General features: G+C 48.5%; 1 protein-coding gene across 2 annotated transcripts in view; it reads right to left on the bottom strand.

Annotated features, from left to right (window-relative positions):
• The window catches only part of CABLES1 (Cdk5 and Abl enzyme substrate 1), a 60,564-nt gene that overhangs the window by 18,633 nt on the left and 29,969 nt on the right, over positions 1–11,962 (bottom strand). For both annotated transcript variants that reach the window (XM_008568404.1, XM_008568405.1), the window contains 3 exons: positions 8,293–8,389; positions 7,008–7,164; positions 5,807–5,910 (listed from right to left, as the gene is read on the bottom strand). In XM_008568404.1, the coding sequence (XP_008566626.1) occupies positions 5,807–5,910; positions 7,008–7,164; positions 8,293–8,389 (358 nt within the window). The remainder of the gene's footprint in view (positions 1–5,806; positions 5,911–7,007; positions 7,165–8,292; positions 8,390–11,962) is intronic.

The following is an 11,962-nucleotide window of genomic DNA, read 5'->3' as shown; positions in this document are numbered from 1 at the left end:
CACCCCCCCCCCCCCCACACACACACACAAAGTAAGGTATTCTAGGCATTTTATTTTAATGCTTACACCTAATGCTGGGGGCCTCAAAGACCCAGCTCCACAGCTACTGTGCACCTGAGGGAGCCTTATAAGTCTTAGGGAGACACCTAGCAATTGTGTTTCTGTAATGTGGCATTACTTTTCATAAAGAGGGCCCCCACCCCAGAAGTAAGATTCAGGCATCTTGAAACCTGAGAGCCCTGGGAGGGGCCATACAAGGAAGGGGCCCCAGGGCTCAAGCTGATGTAGCTTCCTGACAAATGCACCCTGCAGACAGGTAAATACACTCCTGAGCCATTGAGGCAACTTTTAGTGGAAAAAGAAAATACAGTATACACACACACACACACAAGTATATATGCTCATATACATGGGGGACAGGACAGGCAGAATCCAATCACCTATCACATAAAAATTTGATTTATTCTTTGCTATGGGTTCAATGTGTCACCCCAAAAGTTCATGTGTTGAAAGCTTGAGCTCCATGGTGCAGTGCTAAGAGTGGGAAATCCAATTATGGTAATTGAAAGGTGGGGCCTAAGAGGTGATTAGATTGTGAGGACTGTGCCCTTGTGAACAGACTGATCCATTTGTGGAGTGATGGGTGTGGTTCTGATGGCTTTAAAAGGAGAGCAACTGAGGAGGTAGTTCTCCCTTGCTCGGCCCATTCTGACCATGTGACACCCCTGGGCACCACAGGACCCTGTAGAGTTCCCTCCCACCCAGGAGAAGGCCCTCAACAGATGTGTTCCCTGGACTTTGGACTTCCCATCCTCTGAAACTGTAAGAAATAAATTTAATTTCTTCGTAAGTTACCCAGTTTTGGGAATTCTGTTATCAGCAACAGAAATGGACTGACAGTCCTCCTTTTATTGACTCTTATTTCACACTGCTCAGCACTTCATACTGTACTGAAAAATGCATTCTAAGATACATTCTCACAACACTAGGGAGATGCAGGGGTGGAGGCAAGGCTTTCTCTATATGAAAACTGTACTTAGAATTTGATATTAAGTAAATTTTAAAATCAGCACTTTATCATGGAAGTCAATCCAAGAGATGTTCTCTAGAGATTTATAAACCTATAGATATCATAAAGGATGTTAGTCAGTTTTCTTTCCAATGTCAAAGCAGCACAAGGAGGATTTCTTCCTGAGAAAAGGAAAGGATCCAGAAATCTATTCAGAGAGTGTTAATTTGGTTGGCATTATCTCAGCTCTCTCTTACTTTCTCCTCTTAATTGCTCTCCACACCCAAAAAACCACTACTGACCTGAGCTGCCAGGTTCTGATGATAAATAACCACCCTCCAGTGAACCTTTAACTATATGCCAAGAGGAGCAGAGCACTGGAAGCGCCCAGTTCTGATGTGAGGCCTCTGCCCACCTTGGCACACCGAGACACATCTTCATTAAGCCAACGCCCTACATGCAGCCCAGCAGCTCAGCAGCTTCATGTTCTATGGTCGCCTTCTAGAAACTGAAAGGCCAAACCACAGGGGCAGCTGCAATTTGGTTTGCACACCTGCCGAGGAATTTTTTGACGTTGTTTAAAATCTTACCTTTGCACTTTCCCAGTCGATAATAGTGGGAGTGACTTACATAGTTATTTTTTAACAAAAACAAAAATACAAATGTAACTATGAGTGCAAGGCCAATTTTAAAAGGGTACCCCCTGTACTTTGTAAATGACAGCTTCACCTCTGGAACCCTCCAACTTTAAGGCATGAACTAATGGTAGCAATGAGTGGCTTTTGTATATTACACTTAGAACAAACAGGAAAGAAAATATACACGTACATACTGGCTGGTTAATATCACCTGCACTATGACTCAGAAATCCTGCTCCTAGGTATTTATTCAACAGAAATAAAAATATATGCCCATGAAAAGACATGTACAAAAATGTTCACAGCAGCAGTATACACTGGAAACAACCCAAATGTCCATCAACGTGAGTGGATCAGTAAACTATGGTACATCTAACACCACTCAGCAATTCAAAAATCCAGGCTACTGATAAACACAACATGGGTGAATCTCACAGGTACCATGTGAAAGACAATGGACAAAAAAAAAAAAAAAAAAAAAAAATATACCACATGATCCCATTTACATGAAGTTCCAGAATAGGAGAAACTATCTATAGCAAAAGAATTCAGAATAGCAGGTGCCTTCCTTTGTGGGGAGGGGATGGGAGAAGTGGGATGGGCAGGGGTAAGTTTCTAAGGGGACAGAAATGTTCTATGTCTGGATCAGAGTGGTGGCTACAAAATTCATGGAACTGCATGCACATGGCTGCATTTGATGGTGTGTAAATTACACCTTATAAGGCTGCTGCAAGATTTGATGGGTGAAAAGATTAGCTCATCACTTTTGAGGTGATTCTGCAAAGGTCACACAGACATCTCAGAGCCTGAAATACCACACAGTCAGGACACCCGAAACCACTGGTCAACAGCCCCTGGTTCTCAGGCTTGGGGCCTCAGTTTGGCTGCCTAACTTGGACTGCCCTGTGGACCCGAGGAAGATAGGAAGAGGCAGGAGGACCCCAGAGGCCAAGTGGTCTCCAGGGCCATGGGAGCCAATATTTAGGGAGGTGGGTGGTGCTGCAGATAGAACCAGCTTGGCCTGCTCCATTCCCCATCATCAAGCAGAGGCGGCAGCAGGAGGCCTGGACATGCCTGACATCCACCTGCGGGCGGCGTCCTGCCAACGATGGCAAATGCACCGACCCACACCGGGTCTGTCAGGGCAGAGCTCCCCATACCCATGAAGGGGTCAAATGTGCTCCAGACCCCCAAAGAAGGCTCCAATCATTAGCCTATTTCAGGTGTTGTTCCCTGTACCTAGGGCCACGTTAGAGGGGAGGAAGGGTTTGTCAGGATTATCATTCTATGGACTTGACCTTCCCGCACATGCGTGCGTGTGTGCGTGTGTGTGTGTGTGTGTACAGGGAAGGGCAATGACTGTTACTGTTAGAATTATCGATTTAACACAGAACCCCTTTCACATACCCACGTGGGCTCTTCCTACCAAAACCTGGCAGGGCTGCCCATTCTCACCCCTCAGTGCTCACCTTCAATGCCACTTTCTCAGGGACGTCTTCCTTGAGGCCTACCAGCTGGAGCCCACTCTGACCCTCCCTGTCATCTCCTACCACTTTCCCAAGACAGTTCCTTCGTCGCCCCCTCCAGAGTACAGTGATCTGTCTACTTGTTACTGCCTGACTTCCCCACTCACTCTAAGGTTGAGGAGAGCGGCGACTGTGGCTGGCTGGTTCTCCACTGGGAAAGGAAGCACCTGTCCTGGCACGTAGTAGGCCTCAACCGATACGTGCAGAATGGGCAAATTCTATTCCTGTTACCCAACAAACAAAAATAAAGCAAACAAACACACATAACCCCCCTCCCCACTCTTATTCCTGTAGGTTCAGTGCAAATGCCCTACAGCCCTGCAGTCCATGCCTGCCTCTAGGAAGGGCTTCTCCGGCGAGCTGGACTGAGGCTCTTTGTAATCCACGACATACTGTCAGCAACTGAGACGATAATGCTGAGAAGGGCGATTTCCCACTTTGTTTAAAGTACCAGTGTCTGTGGAAGAATAGGAGGAGATGTAGGTCACACGAGACTGACCAGGAAAATGCAGTTCATGAGCAACGTCATTCTCACGACGTCATTCTCCTGTAATGGCAACATGGGCCATTACGGGAGGCACAGGTGGCAGAGCCAATGTGGTGAAACGAAAAATGACGCACTCGGAACATGAAGTGAGGAGGCAGGACGCGTATGCTGACTTGGCAAGTCCCCCAGCACACCGTCCAAGGAGGAAAAATTACACGTGTGCACCTGCGCGCACACACATACTGTGGCCCGGAACCTCAAAGCTCACGATGAAATCCTTTAAGTAAGAAAAAATCAGATCTGGCACCAGCCTGACACCAGGCCTATAAAAGGGGAGGTCACTATTATCACCAGTGCACGTCTACAGGAGCGCTCCCTGCCAAACCCCAACATCAGTCAGAAACAGCGCACTCTCTTATTCTCCTAGAAATCTGCTGAACTGTTGGCCCGAAGAATCATTTCCATGTCCTCCCCCCAGGTCGGAGGCATGTGGGATTCAGACACAGCCAGCAGAGTGAACAGAGCCCTGGGCAGGGCCTTCTGGCCTTGGCCCCCCATTTCCTGTCTGTCAACTGTGAGAGCCTCACTTGCACTCCCCCCCCAGGTCGGAGGCATGTGGGATTCAGACACAGCCAGCAGAGTGAACAGAGCCCTGGGCAAGGCCTTCTGGCCTTGGCCCCCCATTTCCTGTCTGTCAACTGTGAGAGCCTCACTTGCACTCCTTGAACCACAGTTTCCTGCCCAAGTTACTTAATAAATAAAGTAAACTTCAATGAATAAAGGAGTGAGCCACCTACAGAATCCATATTCTTACATGAGTGATCACCTTTCAGTTGCCCCCTTCGACATTAGGCAATGTTTCTGGTCGTTTACTGAACACTTATTGTGTGCTAGCCTCTGGGGAAGAAAAAATAAGCCCTGTTTTTTTAAATGAACAAGTGGCAGAATCAAAAAAAAAGTAATTATCCATGGCTATCGTTTTGCTTTCTGTGTTACGAGTTGGGGACGGGCATGGGACAGTGAGGAGTAGGGGCAATTTTGAGCTAAAAGCCTTTGGAAATTCATTCCGACTCAATGTGGCATATTAGAATGGCCTCTTAACTATTACAAGAGGACAAATACTGAAATTACAAATACCAGATTACGAGAAGGTACATACTGAAATTATTCAGCAAGGGCCCCAGTTCTGCCCAGTGTTTCCCTGACACACAGCTGAGAACTCCAGCCTCTGAGTAAGGATCTGCATGCAGACACAAGAGCCTAGAAGAGAAAAAAGACTCTCCCACTCACTGCTGAGAACAGCATGGGCTGGCAGCACAGGAGGGAGGGAACCAGGGAGAAAGTGCTCGGCTGTGCCCGCCCCACCGGGCCTGGCTTATAGGCCAGGATGCAGAAGGCAGGGGGTGGTGGGGGCATTCTGGGCTGTTGCCCTCCCACCCGAGGCTCTGTGTGGCAGGCCTGGTCAACCGGTTTCCCTGCAAGCCTGGATCTCCCACAGAGGCTGGGCCTGTCAGGCCCACCGGTGTCCGGAGAAACGGCAGCCCTCAGTGGTGGGAAATGCTGGTCAGCCAAAAGCAGAAACCAAAATTACACAAAGGGAAAAACAGGAAGAGTCCATGAAATAAAAACAGCAAGAAAAGGTTTTGCACTGAACACCCACAGTGTCCTACTTTCACTTTCCCAAGAGACAATTCTGTCATCCCCAGCCTGGTGCCAAACGTTTGCTTAGAATGCACTTGGAGGTCTACAGTCACCAAGGAGCTCTACACAGACTGGACTTGAACTCAGCACTCCCAGAGATGGGCCTGGTCCGCCCTTAGTGAAGTCTGTGCATGTATAATCTTGGACCTGCCCCCTCAGAGATGAGGGTCTCCCAGCCTGAGCTGGTGGTTTTCACAGACACTGGCACCCCAGCCATCCCAGGCCGACATTCACAGGCCAGGTGACCAGCAGAACCCCAGATACCAGGCAGATGCTGGTCCTTCCATAAGCAACTACACTGGGGAGCTCCTCAAGAAGGTCCCCAGGCACAGCAGTCTCGGAACAAGCCCCCAGCCCCAGTCAGTTAATGCAAGCGAGCCACCTCCAAGCCCCTTGAGGGTGGCTGAGGGATAAGCAAGCTAACCATCCGTCCAAGCCTACTCACCATGTATGAAGGAAAGATCAGAACACGTTTGTGCTTGCCACAAGGCCACTGGGGGTCATCCAGGAGATTTGGGTCATAGTCCATAAAGTCTCCCAGGTCACTACCTGAAGATCACATGCAAAATGATAATTAGGGGCCCTGGACCCTCCGAAACAGAGGCAGCTGGGAGAATGCTACGTATAGTAAGACAAAGAAAGGCGGCTTCAGGGCATTTAGCTCAGTGTCACACTGCTCATTTGGACTTTTAGGAGATGGCTCTGCATGCCAATGAAGTATATCTCCTTGCAAAAGATTCACTAAATTCTTAACATTCTGACTTTTTTTCCATTTTAGAAAATTATGCGTTAATCTCCCTGACCCAGGAGAGCACAAAACTTCACACAGCTGCCAGGAACAGGGAGCACTCACAGATTACAGAATGTGGCCCCCAAAAGACTTATGTTCTGTTCTTGTAGATTAAATGAGTAGACTCAAGTCATGCCAACTGGGAAGCACAGTTTGGTATGAATGCTTCTGGGCAGGCTATTGTGTCTGAATGAACACAAATCAGATGGCCACCGATGCACACAGCTGTGAATGACCAGAGGTGGCCGCAACATCAGGACAAGGCTTCAGAACTTGGCACTTGGACAGACATGAGGCATTCACATTCATCTTGGGTTTCTCTGATAGCAGGAGTAGTGCTGTTGCACAGAGTTTTCTCCCTCGTGTCAATTCTTACAAAGGTTTGTATAGTGAAGCTGGAAGCACTCAAGTCTTCCTTCAGCTGCCAACTCAGCTCACCCACTGTGATAATCACAAGGAAATCCTCACCTGATCCTGTACTTCAGGGCCCAATTATTTGGGAGGGAAAAAAACCCCAAACTTGAGCACTATAAAAATGTGGGACGGAGCAGGTCACGGTTGAGCCGCGGAGCTGCGTGCTGGAGAAGCTGGGAGATGCAGCCATCTCTGCGTGGTGCGGATAGCCTTGGCGTTTCTCTGGATGGGACCTTAGGGGTTCGGCGACTGAGGCATCTAATTAGAGAGCAGGTCATCTGTGGCCCAGTCGTGAGCCTGTGAGACCGGAGACCAGGCTTTCCCAAGTCATTTCACCTATGGGATGAGCTGACACTCTGCATGTGTCAGAGAGAGCCATCCACACTGCAAACTGTGGCACCTCCCTCCATGAGCGCCCCAGGCCCAGCTGGCCCCAGGTTACCTGTGTCAAGGCTCCCCTGGGTGCTGCTCGCCCGGCCGATAGAGAGGCTGCGGTGGCTTAGGTTACGGAACTGGGAGAAGGAGGAGTTGGAGTCTATAGTGTTTCTCCGGGCTCCGAAGGCATTTGTGGGCAACAGAAATTGAGTATAGGAAACGGTCTGAAAGATGAAGACGAAAACAGGCCAGTGATTACTTCCAGGCAATGCTAGGTTTGCATTCTGCCCAAGCTATGATGGCCACCCCAAGTTCAGGCCCACTTTCTCATATTTGCAAATTCTAAAAGCCACTGAGATCTCAGAACTGATTGGGGTGTTGTGTAATTCAGGAGGCACACGCCGTATTTCATTTTATAATCCATCAGGTGCAGAATTCCAGAACACATCAGGCCCCAAGAGTCTCTGGCAAGGGGTGTGGACTCCTATCACGTTTCCCTGGCAGATGCTATTTATGATGCTCAACTGTGTTCCACCCTCCCTCACTCCTAAGAGAACACTCAACCTTCAGGAACAAAGGCGGAGCAAGTGCATTTCTTTCCACTTGCTCGGGGAAGCGCCTCGCATGCATGCTGCCTCCACTTTGAGCTCAGGGTATGTGGAGGGGAAGGTTGTTTGCTATACCAGCAGCCTCACCTGCACGCAAACTTCCTTCGATGGTCTCCCCAAAGAAACACTTGCATCGTTACCATAATAGGCTTTGGGAAGATTTATGAGGACTGCCTGGACCCCACACAAAGTCAAGTTCATCTTTCAACATGTCACTCCTGAGACTTCAACCTAGCAGCTCACGCATTGTGGATAAAAGAAGGATGTGACAGCCCTGCTACTTGGTGGTCATGGTGTAAGGCTCAGGGACTATCAGCTTTTCAGACCATGGGAAGCTAAAACACTTTCTAGTAGCTAGAATGTTGCTGACACCACCAGTTTACTGGATGTTCAAACCACCACTCCACCCTGGAACATGCATGTATATGTATGTGTGTGCCCCTATGTATGTGTGTGTGAGATGTTCATAAGTACCGCACACCCAGCTGTAAACAGCACAGGCAGAGAAATACTTGTGCTCTGACAACTCCTGCCATGCTGCTACTCAATCCCTGGCTCAATGGATTTCCATTGGCACGCCATGGGAGCTGGGTGGGCTGGCATCAGGAATGTCCATTCTGGCATTATGCCCTAGACCTTGCTTCCTCCACCTTGAGAGAGGCTGGGGGTCTGTGGTGCTGCCTCTGCTCCCTGACCCTTGCGGTGTCAGCACACACTTGGTGACCAAAAGCCAGGCAGCCTTACCTTCCCGTCAGCACCCAGCTCCACGCCTTCAAGACCAATGATCTCCTTCAAGCTCATGGCGCCTGTGGATTGTCTCCCTCCATCCAACTTCAAATCCCTGGGGAGGACAAGCCAGAGGAAGAAGTGTTTTTGTGTGCACTCCAAAGAGCCATGATGATGTTTACTGCTGAGACCCCACAGTCATACTAAGATGACCAAGTGGGCCCTGAGGGATGGGACGACCCTTTGTCCCTCCTTGGGGGCTTGCCAGGCTCAGAAGCTGATGGTTTACAGATATCCCTTCCTCTTCAGCAAGGCCCCTGCATTCTTAGAGGTGGCCAGTTAACAAGAAGCCAGGGAACTTTCCCTGAGCACTGCAGGACAGCAGCTCCCTTGGGCTCTAGCTGCTGGTTTTTTTCAAAGCTGGGTGAGACCGCCTCTCTTTGCCACTCCCCTTTATTAGAAGAGAGAAATAAATTCTTGTCCTAAACAACTATCAGGTTTATTGCTGGTAATGAAAGAATCAGTGCCACAATAGTCACCTCAGCTACTTTGCCAGGCCACCTAAAAAATTTAAATATCTTTTTATAGAAGAAGAATCTCCAGTAATAACAAGCATTTATATAGCATTCCTCAGTTTCCAAAGACTGTCACGCATATCTCTGGTGCTTTAAGATGACCCTATGAGTTGGGCATTACTGCTATCATCCCATTTTAGAGGAGGAAACTGAGGTTCAGAGTGGGTAAATGGTTTTCCAAGGTCACCAGGGCAATTGGCTGTAGAGGCTGGTTTTGCATCCACTGTTCTTCCTGGGACATCACACTGCCTTCGAGGTCAAGACAGGTGCACTGCGACTGTGTTCAGGTGTAACTGCACATATTTTCAAAGGACACCCCCTCCCAGGAATTCTTAAATTTTGCTGCAGATTAAAATTGCCTGGAGATCTCTGACAAACTGCTGTCTGGCCCCCACCCCCAGACATTCCGAATTAGTCAGTGTGGGGTATGACCTGGGCAGATGGCACTTTAAATGTTCCCCATGTGATTTCAAATTGTAGCCACGTTTGGGAACGACTGTCTTGCAGCGTCTGTCTCTATGCTACAAAGTCTTGCAGGTCACAGCCACCTCAGACACACAGTGTTCTTGCTGTGTGGCCTGCATGGAGGCACCATATTCAGGGGCCACCTCCTACAACCTAAGCAAGAACAATGAAATATAAAGGCCAGACTCTACCGACCATAGGTAAAGTAATCAGGGAAAAAAGAGAGTCAGGTGAGTGGGGAGAAGAGAGAAAATGCGGCCAGCTCCAAATGTGGAAGAAAAGACAGATATTGCTGAGCCCCCATCCTAGTCTAGGGGCATTCTGTGGATGACCTGGCTCCCCTAACCTACCTACACACAGTCTGATGAATGACAGTTTTCAAAATAAATACCCAAGACCAGCACCCAGTACGTGATGCATTTAAAGCAGTCTCTTTGGGAGGCCATGGTACTGCCATGCTCAGAACATCTCTAGAGTCCCTTTTGGAATCGAAACCAAAGTCATTCAGGAAAAAAGCAAACAACCAATCCCTGTTCACACCCACAGGGTTATGTGCCCCACAGCTCCACCTGCTACAAGAGTGACCCAAGGCTACGCTCAAAAGACTTCTTAAAGCAATTAAGGATGGAGGCGATCAAGGGATTACTCCAGGGCACTAACAAGGGGGGATGCCTACAAAGCAAGAAACTGAACCAGGCAATGAGGCGGAAACACCTGAGGCGGGTCGGGACCAAGGGGACTGTGGCAGAACGGGGTGAGCTGGCGTGGGAAGCGCAGCGTCTCCCGATTCACTGCAGGGCCCCCAGCACAGACTTCCTCCTTCCCCAGCGCCAAACCCAGCACGCTGTTCCCCAGATTCCCAGCTCCAAAACAATCTTCTCCTTGTTCCCACTTTGCCAGACAGAGAGTGTTATTTAGGGCCAAAATGAAGAGAAAAGCAGGGAATATGTCTGTGGGGTGAGAAGACCCAGGGCACGCTGTTCCCCAGATTCCCAGCTCCAAAACAATCTTCTCCTTGTTCCCACTTTGCCAGAGAGTGTTATTTAGGGCCAAAATGAAGAGAAAAGCAGGGAATATGTCTGTGGGGTGAGAAGACCCAGGGAAGTAGAGAGTGGTAAGATAAGCTGATGTCAAGAGGCTCCCAGAGGGAGAGCGGGCCGCAGGCAGGAGCAGTCTCATGCCATTTTCGTGTCCCCTCTACTCGACATCTGATATGTGAAGATGCTGCCAGAAGTGTTCGCCGAGTGCAGGGCGTCCGGTCCTCTGCTGTCTCCCCGGTACTGGTTTATTAAGATGGCCCAGAATTGGGTGTTTTTCCACAGTGCCCTGTTCACCTGTCTTCCATTTGCTCCCAGGATCACCTCTTCCCTGGCCAGCTCGCTGTTAAATGTCCACATCAGAGTGAACAGAACCAAGCCAGCTGTGCCTCTGCCCACACCCCCTTCTTGGCGTATCCCCCCAGGGAAATGAAGCCCTAACAAAAGGGGTGATGGGTTTGGGGCAGGGCCAGAGCACAGTGAAGAATAACCAGCGCGAGCCCCTCAAATCAAAGCATCACCCCAGGCCCTTCTTCATACAATCTTGGAGAGGGGGCAGGAGGCATGCTCAGTGATAAATGAATTTGAATTTCCCTTCAGCCTTGTAAAAGGGGGTGGTCAACAGTCTGTATTCAGTAAATCAAAAGAAAGAAATGAGGTATTTCTTGTGCACTGAAGCTGGAGCACTTGTATCCGCTACATGCACACTTTAAAAACCCCACTGTCATGGTAATGAATACCACAACAGCTCTAGAACATGGACTGCTTGGTGGTGGCTGAGGGCACGCTTTTCTGTACTTTTTCCACCTCAGATTCAGGCAGAGGTTGTCACTAACTCCTGGGCTGCCACTTTGGTGCCTGTGCATTAAGAGCTCACATGTCCACAGAAAATGAAACAGATCTCATTTCAAAGAATCTTTTAAAAACTCCAGTAAAGAGTTAAGCAGAAGTCCCAGTGAGTTGTGGTAACATCTTGATGTTTTCTAAGATCATTGTTCTGAACTCTCATTAAAATGGTGTATGAAAATAGAAAAATCTGGCTGAAATGCCAGTGTTAACCCTCCAGTAGCTGGAGGTGGAGCTGGTGGATGTGGAACTGCAGCTGAAAGTAATTAAAAGCAAACTGAAGTTAGACTTAATGTCTTCAAAAGCCTAGAAGATGATTTCTTCCCCAGATAACTAGATTTCAAGTATTAATTTACTTATATCCTACCTCCTTTTAAAAATGTACAAGGAGAGAACAAATCTATGGCTTCCAGAGGTGGGAAAGGGGGAATAAGGGGGGTTAGGGGAAAACTGGGTGAGGGGCACAAAGAATAACTACGATTTGTAAGAATGAATATGCTAATAATATCTATCTGATCATTACATATTGTACACAAATGACAGTCAACACTGTACCCCAAAAATATGTATAATCAATTATGCTTCCATTAGAAATAAATAATAAAAATGGAATAGAGGCAAGTTCAAATACCACGCATGGTCCAAAACTGAGTTCCAGTTTAAATGCTGTAGCTTGCACTCACAGGAACGCGGTGGCCAAGTGACAGGAAAAGCTCTCATCCCAGCAGATTCCCTAACACAACCACCGGTAAGGAGCCTAGACAA

This window comes from Galeopterus variegatus, unplaced genomic scaffold (genome assembly GCF_000696425.1).
Source record: "Galeopterus variegatus unplaced genomic scaffold, G_variegatus-3.0.2 Scaffold407, whole genome shotgun sequence".
Taxonomy (NCBI): Eukaryota; Metazoa; Chordata; class Mammalia; order Dermoptera; family Cynocephalidae; genus Galeopterus; species Galeopterus variegatus.
This window is presented reverse-complemented; position numbering and strand designations above follow the sequence as displayed.